Here is a 22259-nt window from a genome sequence, read left to right as displayed (position 1 = left end):
GATCAGTTTTACATTTTTTTCTTCCACAAAAATCGAGATTCGAATGGATTTAACCAAGTTTTTAAAAATTCTCTCAGACTCATGACCCTTTTATGCGGACTTCACAAAGAAGGGCTTCGCCGAGGCTTTTTAAAGTGAAATTTTCTTTTAAAGAAAACTACGTGAATAAATTAAGTAGACGATTATATTCCCAAATTAAGCGAAAATTTGTAACTATATGAAATGCAACCAATAATAATTTAATAATTTTTTCCCAATATCGGTCATTATAAACTAGAGTTACTACAAGAGTCACTACTACTCTGATTGCTTAAATTACGTTTGAAATTCGAAGTTAAGCCACTGATAAAAAATACTGCAGTATTTAATAAAAATTAATATTGAAAATCCCGCCGAAGAGTAATTTCAAAACGTTTCTATTTCGATGCCCCGAATACTAGCGTATTGAAGGTCAGCGGTGAACGCATCGTCCTTTTAAAAGCCCTACCAATGAAAGATCGCAAGCGACAAAAGGCAGATTAAGAAATGCGTAAAATAAGTATGGAGGGGCGTCAACAGAGATCTAAAATAAGACCCAGTGGCAATGACCCGAAATTTGGCTCCCACCCCTCAGCATCATTTGATGTTCTCCAGTCTTCAGCTTCCACTCGTTCGTTTTTTCGCTTTGCGTTAGAGCTTGGCAGCCTCACTTTTTCTCTGGTTGCGCCCGGTTTCGCGAGTTCACCTCTTTATTCTCTCTTTTTTCCCGGACCTAGGGTAACTAAAGTCAGAAAGAACGAGCAAGAGAGAGAGAGGGAGAGAGAGAGAAAGAGAAAGAGAAAGAGAGCAGCGAGAAGAGTTACATGCAAGTTATTCTCGGAGAGCTTCTCTCTCTCTTTTTCTCATTCTCTTGCTCGTCTACAAGTCTCTCTGCGGTCCAGCGACAGAGAGAGAGAGAGAGAGAGAGAGAGAGAGACAAAAGTTCGACGCCCCGACCTGGCCCAAGTGGAAAAAACCGGTTTCTTCCTGCACCGCGCTAACGCTCTTTCTTCCTTTTTTGCACCACGTTACAGCAGCATCCTCGCGAGGGACTCTTTTTGCCGCACGTCCTTCTCTAGTTCTCTCGCTCTCTTTTCTGTTCTCTTTCTTTCTCTCTCTCTCTCTCTTTTTCTCTTTCTCTCTAAGGACTCGCGGTATACTCTTCTCTCGCTTGCGCTTTCCATCAGCAAGTCCCTCGCTTTTTTTCGCCTTGGTATAGGCCGAGCGAGCGGGCAACCGTGAAGGGAGAAAGAGAGAGAGAGAGAGAGAGAGCGAGCGTGGGTGAGTAGGCGCACAAGATCCTTCGACGTCGTTCACGATGGGATAGAAGAGGAGGAGAGGAGAGAGAAAATTCATCTCGTATGCTTGTAGACTCCGCGTGCGGTGTGTTGCGCGACTCCAAGGAAGCCGCACCGTTTTCTTTACCTGCGTAATGAAGGAAGAAATAGAAGAAAAAGGATAGGATGGAAGAAAGGGCTTCGGGTCCTATTTCCAATTCCCCAGGTATACTTGTTTGTTCTATAGCCTTCTTTCCTCCACCTTCGCGCTTGTCGGAATTTTACCATATATGCCAAAATCGATGGAACCGTGTTTCCTTAGTGTCGCCGAGCACTTTATTGCTTTCAGTTAGGAATAGCTTTTATTTTTTTCTGCATTCTTCGTTTATCGCAGTTTGTCGACCTTATATTTTAATTTGTCTAAGTAATAAAGGACTTTCCTTGTGCAATTCGTTTTTTTAAGTACGTATTTGAATTGCTCAAACATTATCATACACAAGAATTTATAATGAAAAATTTCGTAAATTATTTGAAAGAGAAAATTCTAAGAAGGATTTTAAAGCTTTAACTATATTTACTTTTTATGTTTAATCAGTGCAGTAAATTTGAATTGCTGTAAATTCATAGTAAATATATAAGGAATATTCTTAAACGACACATTTCATTGATATAGAAAAGAAATTTATTCATATTTAAATGGTGTAATAAAATAATATAATGAAAATTATAAAATTGAACCGAATATCATATTTCATTAATTCCTCAAACAAGTCCAATATTAAACGATAAATTTTGCGCTTAATTACGTCTATTTAGAAAATTTTAGTTATTATTTTCAATATAAATGATTATTTATATATGACGAATAATCTCTATAATATATTTAAAAAGTTTGTGTAATTTAATTGATCAGAACGTATCAAACATACATTTTCAAAATATTTCAACATCGTTAAGAAAAATAAGAACCGTACCTTATCAAAATATAAGATTATCCCTCGCAATCTAATTGCATGCTATATGATGTTTCTTACAACGAGACTAAACATTCCCAGTGCAAATTAAGCAATGAAAAATTTCGCTTTCTTACGCTCTTTTTTTAGCATTAGTTCGTTGGCTAATCTCAGATTCTATATTTACGATTCCTTATTTCCTGCTACTCGCGAGGACTGATTTAGAATAGCAAAGGCTCTCTTGAGAAAGATCAGGGAGCGCAATAAGAAAGAAAAATAGAAGTAAAAAGACAGAGAGAAAGAAATACGGAGGAGGGATATAGAAAAAGGAAGAGAGTGATGTCGAGTGGCGCATATTGGATCACCGTTGCCGTATCTGTGAATTTATAATATTTCGTACGAAGAATTGAAAGAATTTTCAATTTATAATATGAATCAAAATAACTAATTTTGATATAAAATATACCAGTCACTTGTAAAATACGAGAAATCTATATGAATATTGTAAATCTTCGATTTAACATATTACTCGGCACACATTGCCCGTAAGTTTATATGTTTTTAGTTGCATCGGTAAGCTAGATTATTTACGTTTTCCGATTATTAGTATTCAACCGTATTTATATTTATATACTTGTACATTTCTACGCATTATATTAAATATGCCTTTTATGTTCACGTAATGGAGTACTTGTATGTCCATTTATTAAAACTTCAATTTACATATCGTAAAACTACAGCGACCATTGGGTATGCATCTATTCGTCTTATGCCAACTAAGTGTATGGCCTTTCGGTTTTTCGAGACTCACTTTATAAGTTAGTTCTTCAAACAAGGAATACATACAACTCGTGCGGCTAGCGCTGGAGAAAAAGAAGGAAAAGGCGAGCGTCGTCAGTGATTGCCCGAAAAGTTAATCGTCTCTGCGTAAAATCGCGTGACCAGCTCGGTAACGAGCAAAAAAGTTATACGACACCGATTCGACAAAAATGAAAGGAAAAATCGGCTCGTACGGGCACAAAAATTGAGCTCGTCTAGTATAAACAGGAGAAAGAAAGGTGCAGGAAGGAGTGATTCAGGGAGTGGCGTAAAAAGGAAGTGGGTGTGAGCAAACGCGTGGCGGTGCGTGACGCGTGTGTCCGTTGCGTGTGGCCATTTTGCTTCAAGGAGAGAAAACCATCTTTGATCCTTTTTCCATCGTGAGTACCTAGATCTAAAGACCGAAAAGCTGTGATGGAAAATGAAAAGTTAAGGAAATAAGAAAATAGGAGTGGGGAGGAAATTCCTTTCCGAACGGTGTATAGTATCGCTAATCGAAATACAGTTGCAATAAAAAGCTCTACATAAATTTATTTTTAAACATTACACAATAAATTACGCTGTCTTTTTCATCTCGATTTCTCATAGCGCTTGTAGACTTTTGCACGCACCTTATGCTGGCAGAAATGCATCGGAGCTCTATCGCCATAGTTCGATCCGGTTTCGAGGATTCGTCTATATATGTACATATATATGCTTGCACCAGGGTATAACGGTTTATACTACTAGTCGCGAGATCGAGGCAAAATAAAAGAAAGAGAGAGAGAGAGAGAGCGAGAGGGGGGTAATGACGAGGAGGGAGGGGGATCGGTGATGAAGTGGGAGGTAGAGAAGGAGGAGACACGAGAAGAAGTTAATGGTTCGATAAGCGATTTTTTCGCGATTATAATTAACTCACCGTGTCTTGCTTCTCTCTTCCAAGCATATTTTGTATTTAGCTTCTCAACGATTTAACATGTTAAACGCACATAGCGATTTTAATTTAGAAAATATATTGTTATATTCATTTGATTATGGATATTTAAATTTTCATGCTATCTTATTTTTCTAATATTCTAATATTTTTCTAATATATTTTTTTATTATTATTATAAATTATCTTATAAGGTCTATATATTATGTCATAGATAAATATACCACAATACTGCTTTATAATTATATACTAATTTTAGATTTTTGTATATCTTGTAATCTACGAAGAAAATTTTACTTTAAATTTATACTTTGTCTTAAATTTATATAAATAGCATAAGTTATCAAGAAGGTAGCACGATAAGAGAATTTTTTAAATATTTTCATGCAAATGCTTTACTCTATTCTTAATCGTTATTCTAACAATACTTTGTAACATTACGGAGTCGTCATTTATTGTGTTCAATTAAAGACGAGACGAGTTCTATTAGTTTAAAAGAATTTTTTCACCATTACCATTAATTCTCGGTAGTGCTTTCCTTGTTCGTATTTTGATGTAGCGGTTAAAGTCATTGCAGAAGAAAACAGATTGTTACAATTAGAACTTTATATACTTTTTGTTTTCATTAATTGCGTGATTTTCTACTCTACTATTTTTAGTAAATATTCTCTATCTTTTCAAAATACTAACGTTTTGTCAGAGAAAGTCATCGAGCTTGTAAGTTATCCTTACTATTATGTATATAATATAATATAATTTGTGAAGGATCTTTTGTAAAATTATAGTACTTTATGAAAAATGATAAAAAGCTTCTTAAAATTTATCGATATCTACTTTATTATCAAAAGTACTTGTAAAATAAGAAGTAACTGTGAATAAATATATTCAATAAGCTGATTTAAATGACAATTAGTATTTAGATTAATGATAAATATGATAAGTTTGCATTTAGATACTTCGATCAAAAATAAATATTGTTATTTAACTGAAAATATAAGAAAACCATACGACTTTCAGAATAAAGAGATTCAAAAAAGTTCTTTTAAGTAGTTATCCTTCAATATAAATTTTCTGTAAAAGATTACGTATACATTCATTAATGAATTAAATATCGCAGAAAGATGTCCTAATTCCTCAAAAGATGTACAAAATATAAGTATAAGACTTTCACATCCTTTACTATTACTTTTACAATAAATTTGTAATACATCTTCATTGCGCATAAATAATATTTTATAGTAAGTTAATAATCATAAAAATGTTAATATTCCTGTGATATTTTATTCCTAGTATATATTTAATGTTAATAAAGTTTAAATTATCTTAAAAGGTGAACAATAATTTTAGTAATAAGCTTGATATCTGTTTAAAATACATCAAATTCGTTTGCTCAAATGATTCATTAGATGGCATTAAAGAAAATTGAACTTAAAAATAAATTATTTCTTTTTATAAGATTCGAATTCAAATTAAAATCTATCGAATTGAGAAAATTTTGAAAATGAAAATATCCTTTTTTAAATTTTAAAGATCATTGGAGATAATTTTGATATATCGAGAAAGGAAGTTCAAGCATCGCGTATTCGAATCAACGAAATGCAAGAATCTTTTGTTCAACCTTACATAGATAAGCGCATTGAAAGAAGGAAAGCATCGGCTCTGAGACGGAAAAAGACATCAGATTGGTAAAAAAAAAGTCAAAAGGATCTTATGGCATGCTCTTTCCTTCAGTTGGACGCCCACTAACACACGATAATGTTCGAAGGTCTCTCTCCTCTTAGCGTATTTCTTTTAAGACGTTTATTTTTCGTTACTTGCTTTGCCTCGGCTCTTTTTTTCCTCTCCGTGATTTTTTCACCCGCCCCTCCTTTCCCATTCGTTCGGTTATACGCTGTGGAGGTCGTGAATAAACAGCCTTCGCCGACGCTACTCTTCTCCTTTCTAGCCTCGCGTTGCAGGGCGCAAAGATAGGTGCAGCTCTTTCTTTTCTTACTAACGTACTCCGAGACTTTTCATGTGCCGTACCTCACAGCGAATCTCTCTTTCGTTACTGACACTCACCTTGCTTTACGATTTTGTTTCGCTCTCTCTCTCTCTCTCTCTCTCTCTCTATCTCTCTATCTCTCGTTCTCTCCCTCGCATGTACATGAAAACTTTTGCATTTTAGTCGCGTGTTTTCTCTTTGTCTTTCTTTTTCGTTGGTTGTTACTTTTTTTCATTTCTAAATTGACAATCAGGATCTGTGGTTATTTTCTTTTAGTTTTTCCTATCTTAAAATGTATTTTTTTTTTTTACTTACAAAGTTATGAATTCAAATTTTGTCTTTTTCCCTAAATTCATCAACAAGCTTGTCTACTTTCGGATCATCATATATGCATATGAAAATGATTATTTTTGTTTATTTTTGATAATTCTTGAAATACAATAAATTATTCATTACCATATTAACAATTATTTCATATTAATGTCAAGTTATAAATATATTAAAAATTATTACTATGTTTGTTTATACAATACTTATATGTTACCGCATTAAATGATAATTTAATATAATTTAATATATATTTTAATATAATTGATATATTTATTATATTTAATAACGGTCAACAATAATCTTATGCAGATGCGATAATGAACATACTTTAATAATTTAGTTTATTTTTTAAATGATCGATTAAAATTTCGTATATGCTTATAATTAGCGTTAGTTCTTTGTGTCACGGCGAATGAATCGATGTACTTTGTTGAAAGCACAGCCACTGTACAAATATAAAGTAAAAAAACTAGCAAAACGAGTGCTACAAACGAGTTAGCTATTTTTTTGCCTCTCTTTCTATCTCAATTATACTTTCATTGAATCAATTCTGTAATTTGACATTACCCCTCGTATTAATACTCAATTCTCTTTCAGGCTGTTGCTTTGTACATTAGTCGACACGCCGAGTTATTAACATAAGAACGACCTTTCGTAGTGACTTGGCTAATCCTTTACATCCTTAATTAATGAACGCGAGTCCCCTTTCGCCCCCCCCCCCGCCGCCGTCCACCGCTATGAAAGAAGCCTAATACACGTGACATAATAAACTGGCGGCTAATCCACATGTAACGGTAGTCCCATCGTGTGTACTCGTTCGAAGCATTTGACAAGCTATTAAAAGAAAAAAAAATAACGAAAAACTACCGTCCGGTAAGCGCGAGTGTGCGTGCCAATAGCATTTTTCACCCAGGCATACAGTCGAATGAGGGCGTCGCGGCGTGGCGGGGGAGAAAAAAGAAGGTGGAGCACTCGTAAACAATGGGGAAAAAATCGTGCGTGGGGCACGAGTGTTTTCGTGCGTGCGTAGCAAGGGGCTCGATAAAAAAAAGTACATAGAGGAGGTGAGTGCGTAGAGCCGAGGGCGGAGTCGAAAAAAAATCGGGCGGCCTGTCGTGTGCGCATTCAGGCGTAAGAGCCTCACGTGTGCCAAGGGATTCTACTGGATCCGCGAGCCTCTTATATTACTTTTCCCATAATTGTTTTATAAAGCACATGTGTTTTTTTTTTATTTTTTATTTTTGCTTACAATAAATTAGGCCTTTTTTAAGTGCTTTTAACAATTCATTTCATTTGAATTTATCTTTATTTTTGTCAGACTTTTATTAGAGGCAATCGTGTCGTAATGAAAATCAAAACTTTTAAAATTGAAATACTTTAGTTGAATTTCAAGCTTAGCTTTAGTACTTTAGTTTGGAATTGTAAAATCCATCTTCTTTATCCATCTGCTTTATCAAAGTATATTGTTTTATCGCTTTTATGGATAACATGAATTTAATTAACCAATAATTTTCCGTTATTCCGTGATCTTAATTTTAATGGTTACTACGTTGTAAGAGGTTGTTTAGCTGCAATTCACTGATCGAAGAAATTGCTGGCCCTCGATGTAGTGGCTTATTTTTCAGGTCACCTCGTTCCCCAAAAGAAATAAAACAGGCGTATATATGTGGCTTTCTTTGCATGTGAATTATCTATGCGAACAAAACATGGCGGCAGCTCTCATTATAAATACTGCCACAGGCGAATACCATTAGCGCGTGCGATTCTCGCGTGATGCGAGACAAGAAGTAGAGGAACGCGCACCCAGCACCCACGTAAAAAGAAAAATAAAGAAACTATCTTCCTGGAGCTGAGATATAGATACATACAAGCATTAAAGAGGAAACGTGTATAATTTAATGAAAATTTACATAAAAATTTATTCATAAAAATAACTATTAAACGTACAATAAATTGGCGATATAATGAAATATCATGAGATTTACTTTAGAAGTGTAAAAATAAATTACAATATTAAAAAAGAAAACATCAACGTAATTATTAACTTATTACTCTATGTTTGCATTGCTTTTATGGCGTATTATTGGGAGATTTTTTTTTCATGATACGAAGAAGCTTTATGGAGGAAAAGATTATTATTTAAATTCGAATTTTTACAGCTTTTTCATCGATTTTAGTAAATTATATGGAATTAAAATATTTTAATTATATTTACTAAATTTAAATAATTAATTATTTACTAAATTTAAATAATTAATTATTTACAAAAATTAAAATTTAATTATTTACTAAAATAATATAATTACTAAAATTCATGTGATTTTTTAAAATGATATTACATTTTCCGTGTATATTTTGAATCTACGTAGAATGTTTCTATAGAAATATTATGACCATCTCCATAAATCCCAATTATAAGATACAGTTTATTTATTAAAAGTGATATCTCTCGTGAATAAATGTAAGAACGAGCAAACAAGAAGTAGTATGTCGTCTGTGTAATTTATCCATATCGTATGAAACGTTCCTTTACTGGCCGTCCCACTTTTCTATTTTAAAGTTCTATCCTAGCCATAAGCGCAAAAAGTAAAGGCAAAGAGATAAAGAGACTCAGTCACCTTTTCTGGAGTTTAGCCAACCGTTGATATTTACTACGGGGTGTGAAGTCGCACTCACTTCCAATTGATAATAACGTACATTATTGTGATATATAGATGTGTATTGGTAAATATTCTGAATATATTCGGACGGAAAGTTTCGTTTTTGCGCGATTACGGCTTTACACGCTGATAATCGTTGTCACTTCAAAAAATACGAAACTCGTAATGCCAATAGCAAAAGAAGTGAAGGACATGCCGAGTAAGCAATTGAATTCCACCTGAATAAATTGTTTGATGGAAAAATGAGTGCACAGGATTTTAATGGGTGTCGTAATTAGGAATTTGATGTATAATGAGTGATTTAATTCGAATTTCAATAGGTGTGCGGTGCGATGTGATGGTTTAGAATAAGTCAAGATATGGCGCGATAGTATGATTTTCGAGAAAAGATATTATTTTCGTTTCAAAATACAAGATAATTGGTTTAATTTTTAAAACGATGTGTGAATTTTTTAGTTTATGATAAAGTATAACTCACCCGATTGTCAACTTGATTTGGCAGTAATTGTGACGCAAGTAGTATTTGGCAATGATTCTGGACAAAATGAAAAAAGACTCTTCAAAAGTTTTATAAAATAATTCGATAAAATTATTGGGAGGATTTTTTTTTTTGATTATATATGCACATAATATCCAATACGTCCAATTGATTTAAGATAAAATAAAAAACTGTGTATTATCATTATCGTGTCATTTTGTCTCCTCCCAGTTTTGTGTCTTGAATAAGTAAACAGTGGATTTAGTACTGTCATTTTATTATTATCGAGCCTTCGCGAATAAAATTATTTTTATTATAATTTTAGTAATAACATTTAATTGTCCGCTGCATTGGATTGATTGGTTGGTTGGATGGAGCGAAAAATAAGCAAAGTTTGTGGCCGTGGCTCTTGAAGAATAAGCAAAGTTTTGAAGTTTTGACATATCGTGATACTTAAATGCACTAGAATTTATGGTTTAAATTTTTTATTTCACCGAATAAAATTAGAGTTTCTCATTTTTATCAATATTTTTCTCTCATTTGTTGCTTAATACTCAAGAATAAATGAAATGGAGAAAAAAATATTTAAAACACGCAAGTCAATAAACAATATAATAAATAAACAAATGCAATTTATAATTATTTTTAATCATTGAATAGTGATCGATATTTCAACATATTATTGTGAATATATCTTCAAATTTTAATGTGAAAAATCCAAGTGTCTTCCAATAAAATTGCATAAAGTGATTAAAAATAACGCTTGTGGTTTTGTGTCAACATAGAAATCTACAAAGTTATATAAAAAAAATAAATAAAAATGAAAATAAAATAAAAGAATAAAAGAAAAATTTATAAATACATCATGTGTAACCGATGTTAAAGGGATCAGTGTCCTCCTTATTTTAATTCTCAGAAATCACGCCGTATGCACAATCAAGACATTCGAATAGTCTATCATCAGGCGATAAAATTTTCTTTCACTCGTCGACACACAAAGCCAACGGTTAAGGAGTTTTTACGGAGAGCGCAGACGCTACGGGGATAATTAAGATGCCGAGGGGAGTCTAAGGGGTTGAGAAAAGAGACTAGGGGTACGACGGTCGTGTTGCGTTTTGCGCCGGACTATTAACGGCTCTTAAGTGTCGAGAATCCACCAAAAATGTAGGTGAAGCTAGGTCTCGCGCTTGAGTGAGAGGCTGTTTGTTAATGGGTTGCTGTGTTGCTTTAATCATTGGTTAGGATAAATAGAGAACGGCAGTTGAAAGTTTATAGAAAACAGAAAAGAGAAGGAAATTTTGTTATTGATGTAGCGTCATGTATATATATATATATATATATATATATATATATATATGTAAGTAATATTCTCCATGGGACATTCGAAAATTAATTGTACTAGTTAGAACCTCTATGTCAGACGGTAGTTCCGTAAACAAAAGCGGAGTAGATTGTATCTACAAACTCTTCGTCGCAAAATTCCGGTGCATTTCCATCTGCAAAATAGCCGCACGCGCGAGACTAAATTAGGTTATTCCCTTTTATCGCGTCGAATATTGTTCCATCGAAAAAGCGGAAGGACGTAATTCGAGCGTCCATACAGTCGCACGTACATCGAGCGGAAAATAAGCATCGAGCGGGAAAAATGGTGAGGCAGAAAAAAATCAGAGAACAAGAGCAATGAGTGGCGTTCGTTAGAAAGAGAACAACTCCCTCAGGTATATTGTCATTACTCGGAGTGTGTGCGTGCGTGTGCGCGTGTGCGTGTGTGTACGTGCGTGCGTGCGTCAGTTGCACACTAGACGCCGCCCGTGACATCCAAAGTGTTGCTCTATTATAATATTCGATTTCCTCGAGTCTCCATTGCCTTTACACGGCTGAGATAATGTTGCGCCGACACGCCAACCGAACGGGAGTGACTTAATTTTTATTCGAGCTCCACATCCGAAAAAGGGAGACGCTGTACCCGCGGGAGTAATTGTTACAAGTGCTGCAATTAGATATATTCGATTTCTTTTATTATAATAAATCTATTGTCATATATTTGCTTAAATTTTTTCATTCAGTACTTTTTAATTTGGAAGTTCGTTAAAATTGCTGGAGTGTGGTTTTTTTAAGTTTTGTTTTAAGATATTATCATACATTATAAAAAGATACACTGAAAGCATGAACGGAGATGCATTTAAAGATATTTGTCCGCTACAGTTACTCACGCGTTAATATTAATCCTGAATAATTTCTTAAGGGTTAATATTACTATTATTATAGATATTTCGGATAAAGGGATTATTTAAGAAAATTGATAGAAGAAAATAGTCATTACGATACGCGATCTTATATCGTTTGTATCTTTCACTCAACTTCATTTGTAATTAACGTATGATCAGTAGTTTTTACTTGTTACGGTGCTTAGGCAAATTTTGACTCGAAAAAAGTAAAGCGAGGGATGATCTATTAGATCACAGGATGAAAATAATTTCAAGGAATCTAGTCTTTACGGGAATTCGATTAGAGCAGACCAAGATGGGCTCCCGTGTCTTACATCTTGGTTTTATTTTCTCTTTAAAGTCGTTGAGAAGAGACAGCGCGAAAAAGCAGAACACGAACCTTACTTTCCCCCACCCCTATTTAGCTCTTACCTTCGCAGCGAAGGCGCCGTTGTTTTAATTACGCTCAGGGATCCGCGCTTGTACGGTTGCAACGCGATACTTTATTTTTGCGGTAATCCAGCACTCGCTTAAGAGAGCGCACAACAGAGAGAGAGAGAGAGAGAGAGAGAGAAAATAGAGAGAGAGAGAGAGAGAGAGAGAGTAGGGTGAAAGAAGTGAAAAAAAGAGAGATAAAGAGAAAGAGAGGAGAAAGAGAGATGTCGTCGGTGGAAAGAAACTAATTTTAAAAGCTGTCGGATCTTACGAAAATGGACCGGCAAACGAGTCCCAGCAATCTTCCAACCCTTAATATGCGCGCTCAGATGCGAGATCGCTTATTATACGCGAAATGAGAGAGCTAATAAGGGAGCGTTGTGGTTCTTAGCCGTTGCTTGACTTTTCTTTGAATTTTTTATTTTGCACTTTTTAACATTTGCGTCGGATATGTTGATAAAGTGATTGGGTAAATACTGGTATAAAAGTACATATGTAATATCCTTTACATCTGATAATAATCTTATAATAATTGCAATGATTGTAAAAATTTTGCTCTCAAACGAAAGAAATAATTATTTTTTGATAAATGCTATATTTTCTAATTTATTTTCTAATTTTCTTCATTCTTTTTAACTAATTTATTAATAAATCTTTTTTTTTATATATTTTTTTACTTAATATTTCACCACATTGTTAGAATATTTCTATATGAAACGTACGCAGGTATATAAGCTATTAATTGCTCGGTAAACGTGGTCGAGTGTATTAGTAATCCTGAAATATCCATAAGAGTGAATCTTTCGGGCGGTATAGCCCTCATATTTACATATCACAATAAAAATCACACGGTTCCTTACGAGCGATTTTCAGGCCACGAAAATTACCGGACGTCGTGCAATAGTGAAACATGCGAACGAGCCGAGTTCCGCAATGATAAAAAAAATTGGAAATTTCGCCAACCTTATCCTTATCCTGGAACAGCATCGTCCTGGTGCACATGGGCCTCGTCAAAAAAGGCAGTGCTCGCCCACCCCACGAAAGATTGATCTAAGCGCAAGGCTCGTAAGTGCCTCGTTAGGAAGTCAGATTAGCGCGGCTGAGATTTATCGACGCGGCGAAAATTGAACAGAGCTTTAGTCGTGGATTAAGTTTCAATTACAAAGCGCGCCAAGCAAGGCCCCCACGTGAATTTATTGCTGAAAGCGCAACTTTTTCGAGACACGCTGACAACCCTTATGGATTGATCCAATTCATGTTCAAATTTTTTGATCGATATTCCTTATAGATGCTGAAGTTTTCTTTGTGTATGATGTCCGTATATACATTATTATTATGATGCTATTGCTAGTTGAGAATTTAATTTAAATGTGTCTTTTATGTACGTATCTGTTTATGAATATTTTCATGCAATACTTAAATGAATAACCGCGTATCATTCGTGAAAAATTTGCCCATTTCTAATTGCTCTCTTTCTCTCTTCTCACGAAACTCAAAGAAAAAAAGGAGGATAGATCGTAGGCCGTCAGTCAGCCAAGGATTAAAATTAAGTGAAAGCGAAAATCCGTTGCCTCGTAAAGCATCTGCCTCCCCGTATCTTCGTTTTTTTTTCTCAGGACATATGCTCGCTCAGGAGAAAAGGGTTGAATAATTCGGACGGTTATCGCTCAACGGAAGACGGGAATGAATTTGATCAGAGGCTTGATCGTATTCGTATTATCTCAAATACAGATAAATCGTTTAAAGAGATGCACTAATAATAAACGTTAATTCTGTAATTAATGATAATTTGTTTTTCAATCTAACATCGAACTAATACAGAATCATTTTTATCACGATGTATTTTAATCAATTTTTTTGGCTATGCATTTGCATATTTTTATGTAGATACACGTGCACATCTGAGTATATGCGTATGCGTGGGTGGTTGGCCCAGTTTATCGTGTAGGAATTAATTTTTGCCATAATAGTAATGCTTTAAGTATACCCGAATTTTATCCTAATATCGAGATTTTACAGTACCAAATAATGGCCTGATGGTAAGCATTTATAAATATACTTTTAAACAGATTAATCCTATTAAATTAAATACATGTTTGTATTTAATTTATGCATGAAGATTAAAATTTTAAAAGTTATCGAGGCACTGAAATTCTTCTTATTTTCATCGTATTCTGTAAGATCAAATATAATTTTTTAATGCTTATTAATGTATTATCTTTTTAATTGTGGATTTTTTATATTTACGAATTACTTTTGTTATACTAAATAAGAAAATTCATTATTAATAATCATGAATAAATTTTAATTTAAAAATTTATAAAATATTTAAAATATTGGCAATTTTAAATAGATTTAGAAATATATTAAACAACGTATATTTTATGGACAGTTTTAAAGAATGCTTTTATGCAAAAACGTTCGTAAAAATGTAGTTAAATTTGTTACTTTTTTTGTTCGATGTTAAAACATTTCATTAAAGCTTGCATATATTTTAATTTATATTATTTGAGATTTTAAGATACAAGAATTTTCAAGTTTAGAACAATATTTTTAAACATTTTAATGATTCATATAATTTATATGAGCTATGGAGAATTATTCGTTTTAAGCATAGAAAATATGCGAGAAATAATTAAATTCTACAAAACAAATTAAGTACTAATATCACGTGGATGATTTTGTTAACGGTATCTTCGATTTACATCTTCATTATAAATTGGATAATGAGATTAAATGCTTCCAGAGCCACTGACTCTATTTAAGAATTTTGGATAGAAGCTTGGTTTAATGTACAGAAGAACGAATTATATTAATCGCATAGAAGCTGACGAAATTGAAAGTGTCGTAAGAAAATTATACAAGAATTATATACGATATTACCCTCTGCCTCGTTGTATTTTTATGAAAAAGCGTTATGAAAAACCATCACCGAAACATCAGAAATATATGATGCAGTGCACGTAATTGTGTAAAAAAAAAAATATATATATATATTTATATATATATATATTTTTTTTTTTTTTTTTTTTTAAATAAATTAGAAAGTAAACAATGGCTCAAATTAATTTTATCTCCAAATTTTTTTTATATTAGCTATTATATTGCAAACGTTAAGAAATAAAAATAACCTTCCGATAATTGTTAACGAATAATTTCAATACTTGCTTTTTTATTTTTTTCAGTTCCTGACAATTATCACACGTGCAATGCCCATGATTCTCACTATACTTTCTTAAACCCTCCGTATTAGTTTATTACCCGTGAAATGTACGCGTTTTCGGTAATTGTTAGTTTGTTATTTTGGGTAAAAATCGATGTAAAGGCTTATCATGTATTTATGTAAGTGTCAGTTTACTTTTCGATCGTGTACGATTATTAAGAAAGAGATAGAGAGCGATAGAGTCATATATGTTGTTATGTACGTGTCCGGCAAAATAATTAGTATAGTTAAATACGATGTTATATGGACGGCTCGGAGACCAAGTGGACTCGGCACGATTTTGAAAAATTCGTATTTTCATCGAGTATGTGAAGCTTCACGTTTATTCTTTACCGCGTACACCCGCTCTTACACAACTAAAGAAAAAGTCTCGAAATATTAAACACCATCGTTCAAAGCTACTAACATAATAAAATTTGACGAGATGTTTTCTCTCCATTCTTTCCCTCTCCCGTCGTCCAAATGTTCAATATCCCTCAGCCGTCCATACGCACGTATATAGATAAGAATGTATTGTCAAAAAATAATGTAAATCATGGACGTCGGATTTGGCACATACATGACTGACCTTGGACGTATGCGTCCTGAGGCTCGACTCCGTGGCGAAGCCTTTGCCGCATATGTTGCAGTGGAACGGGCGATTCTTCGCGCGCTCCACCTGCGCGTCGTGATTCCTGAGGTGCTGCTGGAGATTCGACAGCTGGATGAAGGCGCGCCCACAGTCCGGTAGGTGGCACTTGTATGGCCGTTCACCTATAATCAGCAAACGAAAATTGCTCACATTAGTTAACGCAGGATTTGGTCCTATCTCTCTCTCTCTCTCTCTCTCTCTCTCTCTCTCTCTCTCTCTCTATCGTTCTCGCTCTGCGAGCTACATAAGTATTTACTTAGGGGGAGGGACGAGAGTCTCGAGTCCGATTACAAATTTTGTATTATATGCTCGGCTTGAGTATGTCTTAGCTTTTCAACACCAGTCGTTACAAAGATCTATATAAAGCGCAATAATTCCATTGAGTTGCGCAACTTCCATTATTAATTATGATTTTTATTTTTAAAATTATTGTCGATGATTCATTCATATTCGGTTTATATAGATACTAATAAAATCAATATTTACTTTGACTACAATGTCATAGAATAATTTATAGTACTTAGAAATTATATGATAAGATTGATCCTATAGTTGTTTAAGATGTTTATAATACTTAAATAAATCTATTATGAAAATACAATTTTTTAAGACAATAATTATCAATTATATATATAAATATCAGATATTTCCTAGTGTGTTGATTATTTTTTTAATCATTACTTAATGCTTAATACGTTATTTTTTATCTATATTGATAGAGTTTTCCATACATATTTCATTTTTTCATTATTAATTATCATAAATTTTTTATATTACTGTAATAGTAATTTTGTATGTATAGTAGCAACCATAAAGACTTTTTTTTCTAAAAATCAATAATATTTAACCCATTGTACGGGGAAATTAATCCAATCGATACTTCCGCCTCCTCGAGTTACATTTACAGGTACTTGCGAATAAGTTTATTGTACAAAGAATGAATAAAAACTTAAATGAGAAAAACTTATTTGTTATGTTTGTAGCTTTTGAAACAATTGGTTGATATAGCATTCATATTGATTTTCAAAATGTTCCAAACAATTTACTGAGACACGCGAGATATTACAATGGGACTCACTGAAATCAATGCACTACGATATTGATGCGTCAATCAATTGAGTACTTTGATGCGAGTACAAGATATAATTTACATTTTCACATTTGAATATCTTGTACAAAGCTTTTCACTAACCTTTGTACTAAGCTTTACAACTTTGAGTTTTTTGGTATAAATTTGAGGAAATAATATATTATAACGATTATTTGAAAAATAAATATTTTCGTATATGATGAAATTTGTATTTGTTGTTTTAGCTTATTTGTAAGGAAAATTTTTGACCTTCCATAATAAAAAAAACCTTATGCATTCACTTGCAAATGTGCAGAATGAAGTTTTTCTTCATTCTCCAGTCTGCCGTAGTCCACAGTAATTTCTACAAGCGATTGGCTCAGTTTAACTTTTATTAATATCGACATTCTTCGATGCCTTTTTACTCGTCACCGCCTCACGCGAGGGGAAGAAGGATGAAGGATATAGATATGGTGATAGCGATGTGCAGAACGTGGCGGGATTTCATCTTTTATTCAATCGCCCGACGATTCATCAAAGATCTGCGCAAGTTGCCCGCTATTTTAATAAAAATAACTCTTCGTTTGCTTTTCACCGGATTTTCTTTGCTTCTTTATACATTTTATCTCGAATAATTGCTTGAGGAAGAGTTTCTTTTTTTTTCATTTTATAATTCAATTGGAAACGAAAAAGTCCGGTTAATTTGTTTTGAAATGAAAATCTTATGGCATCTATTTTAATTTCAAATTGATGATTTTTAATGTCCATACTAATTCTTTTTTAATAAAACATATGTGCAAAAAAATAAAGCAATCTATATATATATATATATATATATAGTTTTGAAACTAAATTAAAATTATAAAATTAGAAGTACACATACAAATTTATTTTTATTATATAGCAAATATAATTCATAAAGTTTGTAAAAAAATGAATTTATAAGTCACATACTGGAATTGAAAATTGGAATAGATAATAAAGTAATAAGAAAGTGAATTTTTGTTCAGAAAGTTCAAATAATCTAGAAAGAATACCTTCGGATAAATACACCAAGAAAGAAACATTCATCCCTTAAGAGTCGGCATAGTGTGAATGAACCAGGTAAAGAGAACTCGTGCCAGTACTTGGTTGCAAATATATGTCTACGAAATTCGATTCCAATAATAACCCTTTTACAATGGCCATAGGATGTCCCACGAGCACTCCATTCGTTGGAAACAAGCGGACGCACATGCATGCATTTTTCTCTCCTGTCCCGGACGTATACAAAGGCGCCGACTCATAGCAAAGGTGGAAGATGAGGCAGATAAGGGGGAAACAAAAAAGAAAGAGGCAGCCTTCGAGGAGAGGAAAGGGAAGGAAGAAACCACCCGCGCCGCAGGAAAAGGTCAATACGTGTCGAAGACCCCGAATAACAATGAACCAAGGAGGCAATTACTTATTTAGCCGATATGGAATAGGCAACCTTTTTCTCTCCACGTGTATATCGCGCTAGCAGGTGCAAGTGTATACATGTGCTTCTGCGTGTGGAACTTCAAAGCCGTATGCTTTTCCGGTGGAGGTTATCCGTTGTCGATACCAATTAAAATCGCATTATTAATACGTGCAAGTCGATATATAACAAATGGAAAATAGTGGGTAGGTTTGATGATAGCTTTTTTCTTATTATCATTGCTGTTTGTACGTATGTGCATGCGTACACGCACACGCACACGCACACACACACATATATATATATATATATATATATATATGAATACATGTATTAGCTTATGTATGGATATATTCAACTGCGGTTACGCATATATTTATAATTATTAGAATATTGAGTAAAGTGGTCTACACACTATTTCTATTATTCTTCTTTTCTTTTTAATTATTTTCATTCGTATATTGACGCACATCCAGATACACATATTAGTTTTAAAACATATTAATATTATTCTTTTATTATTTAATAAAATTATTTAGAATTCAGAATTTTGTGATATCTATATACAAACATAGCTATTCATTTAAAAAAATATTTTGTTTGAAATTTAATAGGTAATCATTTAAATAAATATTGGTTTTATCCATTTTATAGTTGCCAATTTGAATTTATAATTTTGTTATTTTTTACTATTTATAAATAATATATTATTAAAAATTTTCAAAATCAATACATTATACGTGTATATCACGAAGAAGAAAATCCTTTTTTATTAATCTATATATTTCATAATACAACATGAAAATTCAGCAAATATTACTTCCAATAATAAAGTCTTTTAACATGAAGGTTCTGAAACCATTAGCACTTTCCGATAGCAATTTTATATAATGCACTATTACACAGTTGTGAATATACCAATAATTCACAATAATATACATTACAACTTATTAAGTAGAGAGTTCAGCCCTAAATATATCCAATAATTTCAATGGATTTCTTCTCTCGTTCTATGAACAAAGTTTATAAATGCGCGCTTGAACTTCCATTTGCTCGAAGATATGTATAAATCCTTTTGCTTTGACTGTTCGACTCCACTTTAATTTTATTTATGCCCCACACAATTCTGGCCTATTCGTACTTTATGTAAAATCACAACTATGGATGATTGTACCGTGTTAGGAGCACGCAAGTATTTTGCCATCTATGCGCAGTTAAAATACGACGAGAAATACGAAATTATGTTACTTTCTGTAAGTTGTTAAATTGCTAAAATCAAGATAATATTTAGGTTTTGCTTTCAGTATATCTACATTCTTATCTGAATAATGATTAAAAGTTGTTATAAGTTTTAAGAAATTATTTCTAGAGCATAAGTATTACAAGGGCTTTTAAAATATTTTTTTCTACTGTTTAAATATAAAATTATAATTAATATTTTCAACTGTGATTACTAAAGCATTTCTTTAGACAATTACGTATATACTAAGTAAGCTGGTCTGATAAAAGTATTTTACGTGATACATTTTTCACTTTTTTAAACCAAAGTAAAAAAAAATGGATTTATTCAAAATTACTTCTCATCTTATTTCGAGTGAATATCTTAAAATATTTATTTTTCATTGATACTTATCTGAAAAAAGTATTTAATAAACTGAAATCTGTCAATTACAGAAGTTCAGAAATATATTATAATTTATTAAAAATTATCGTTTTATAAAAATATTATTGAAATTAGGTAATTAATTGTATTAGGAAGATAAAAGTCCAAAAGTATATTTTATTTTGAGTATATAAATTAAAAATTGTTTTAATTTCTAAAATTTAAGATTGGTAGTAAGAATAATTACTCTCATATATTATTTATTTTTATTTACAAAGTGTGACGGGTTCCAACAGTTTTAAGCGGAATACAACAATGTGGGAGAGGTATGAGCGCGCGAAGCATTGTTTGGTAAACATAAGCCCAACGGACTCAACGAATGCTTCTAACCGAAAAAGTCGAACATACGACTATAATTCCGAGAAATAATACAAATGAACCCGACAAAGCTATGCCCTATTGCCATCACGACAAATAGCGGCATAGTAACAGCCACCGATTTGCTATCGACGCATCCAGTTCGCACGAGAATGTGAAAGGAGTTACACGTGCCGCGATTGCCCTGCTAGTACGAATCATGCACTCTTCACATCGGGATCGCTATCCTCCAACCTTGCCATCGCCATTGGGAGGCCATGGCAAGCATCAAGCAACCTAAGGAAATAATAGCGATGACACAACTATACTAGCACCCACGCCTCCGTAAGCAACGCAGATGTTCGTTCCTTACTACTTCTTATAGTTAACAAGCACCCATCACGACAGGACCGCCGCCACTACTCTGCATTCGCGGTTTACGCCCGCATCGGTTCCTGCTGCCAACTCAAGTAAGATGCGACCAGACGCTCGTTCTTACCATCCCATCACGCGGTTCCTGTCACCACCTCACGCAGTTTCTGCCACCACGTGCAAGCAACGCTGACGCTCGTTCTTGCATATTACCTTACACCGCGGGTTACGCTCGCATCGAGCACACGAACGTACACCAATATCACCACTACTACCCTTGAGCTCACGGACGTTCTCCCACCACTTCGTACACTACAACTCACCCTTCGCGGGCTGCCAAGACGGCACTAACTTGCTTCCCCTACCACCACGAGTTCCCCACTACGACTACTCAACCCACGAAGAAGGGGAATCACCCTCCAGGCTATCAAGAACACGCGCACAGACTCATGGTCACCACCACTACTGAAGAAACACTTATTCACTATATCACACACTCACTCAAATATTAATAGATTATTAACTACTCATTACTTATTACATTTAATAAAGTAAAGACTACAAGCACAAAAGACAGTATTGAATAATTGCATTGCCCCTTCCACTTGCCAGCTTGCCAGCAAGCCCCCCCCCCCCCCCTCCCCAATCATAAGGAGGTTTAAAGTCTGATCCCAGACACAAAGTATGCTAAAAATAAATTCAAAATTATATTCTTTAAATTTTCTCGGAAAAAATTAATACGGTATAAGAGAACGCAGGAAAAAGAAGGTATTATCAAGAAATTAAATAAATATTTAGAGAGAGAGAGAGTAATCACTATTCCACTGTGCAGATCGTAATAACTGTTGGCGTTTTCCCAGGGGTTAAGTCTCATAGTAAAATTATTAAATATAAAGTATAATGTAATATACTCTAAAAAAATGTTAAGCTGCTAAAAAAAATCGAAGAAAGAAATTTTAACCCATCCAACTATAAATATTTTTATATTATATTATTGAAAATGTATGATAATAATTATTATGTACGTATGGACACATGTTAATATACAAAGGTGCACAATTATTTATTATTAAATATCTATTATTGATTATTTTTATTCTATTTAATTATTATTTAACTCATAAAATTAATGAATTCAAATATCTAGGATCTACAAATATGTAGGAAATATTTTAATGTCAGATTTAAAAAGTTATGAAATATAGTCTTTTTCTGTATTATAGGGGTGTGTTTTGTATTATTTAGATGACTTTACCAATCAAAAAATTACAAATTATAACATCATTTTTTATGAGTTACTAAACTTGTATTACTGGGACCCTATTCGCATTTTCAACCCTTCATCTCCATCTTTATGCTACGAAATTCTTTTCACGTTTAATGGTGAGAATTGTTCCGTTTATTATATAGTCCATGTCGAAACGTTATTCTTCTCTCTTTTTCTCGTCTTTTTGAATATGAATTTTATTGCGAGGAAAACTGTATATAATTGTAA

At 33.2% G+C, this 22259-nt stretch overlaps 1 protein-coding gene across 11 annotated transcripts in view; it reads right to left on the bottom strand.

Annotated features, from left to right (window-relative positions):
* dati (zinc finger protein datilografo) overlaps positions 1-22259 on the bottom strand; it is a 112542-nt gene that overhangs the window by 11146 nt on the left and 79137 nt on the right. For 8 of the 11 annotated variants that reach the window (XM_011496959.1, XM_011496975.1, XM_011496984.1 and 5 more), the window contains 2 exons: positions 15866-16050; positions 9433-9489 (listed from right to left, as the gene is read on the bottom strand). In XM_011496959.1, the coding sequence (XP_011495261.1) occupies positions 9433-9489; positions 15866-16050 (242 nt within the window). The remainder of the gene's footprint in view (positions 1-9432; positions 9490-15865; positions 16051-22259) is intronic. The other 3 variants (XM_011497009.1, XM_011497018.1, XM_011497043.1) reach the window with 1 other exon arrangement.

This window comes from Ceratosolen solmsi, unplaced genomic scaffold, assembly GCF_000503995.2.
Source record: "Ceratosolen solmsi marchali unplaced genomic scaffold, CerSol_1.0 scaffold10, whole genome shotgun sequence".
Lineage (NCBI taxonomy): Eukaryota > Metazoa > Arthropoda > Insecta > Hymenoptera > Agaonidae > Ceratosolen > Ceratosolen solmsi.
Note: the sequence above shows the minus strand (reverse complement) of the source record. Positions and strands in the feature narration are given on the sequence as shown.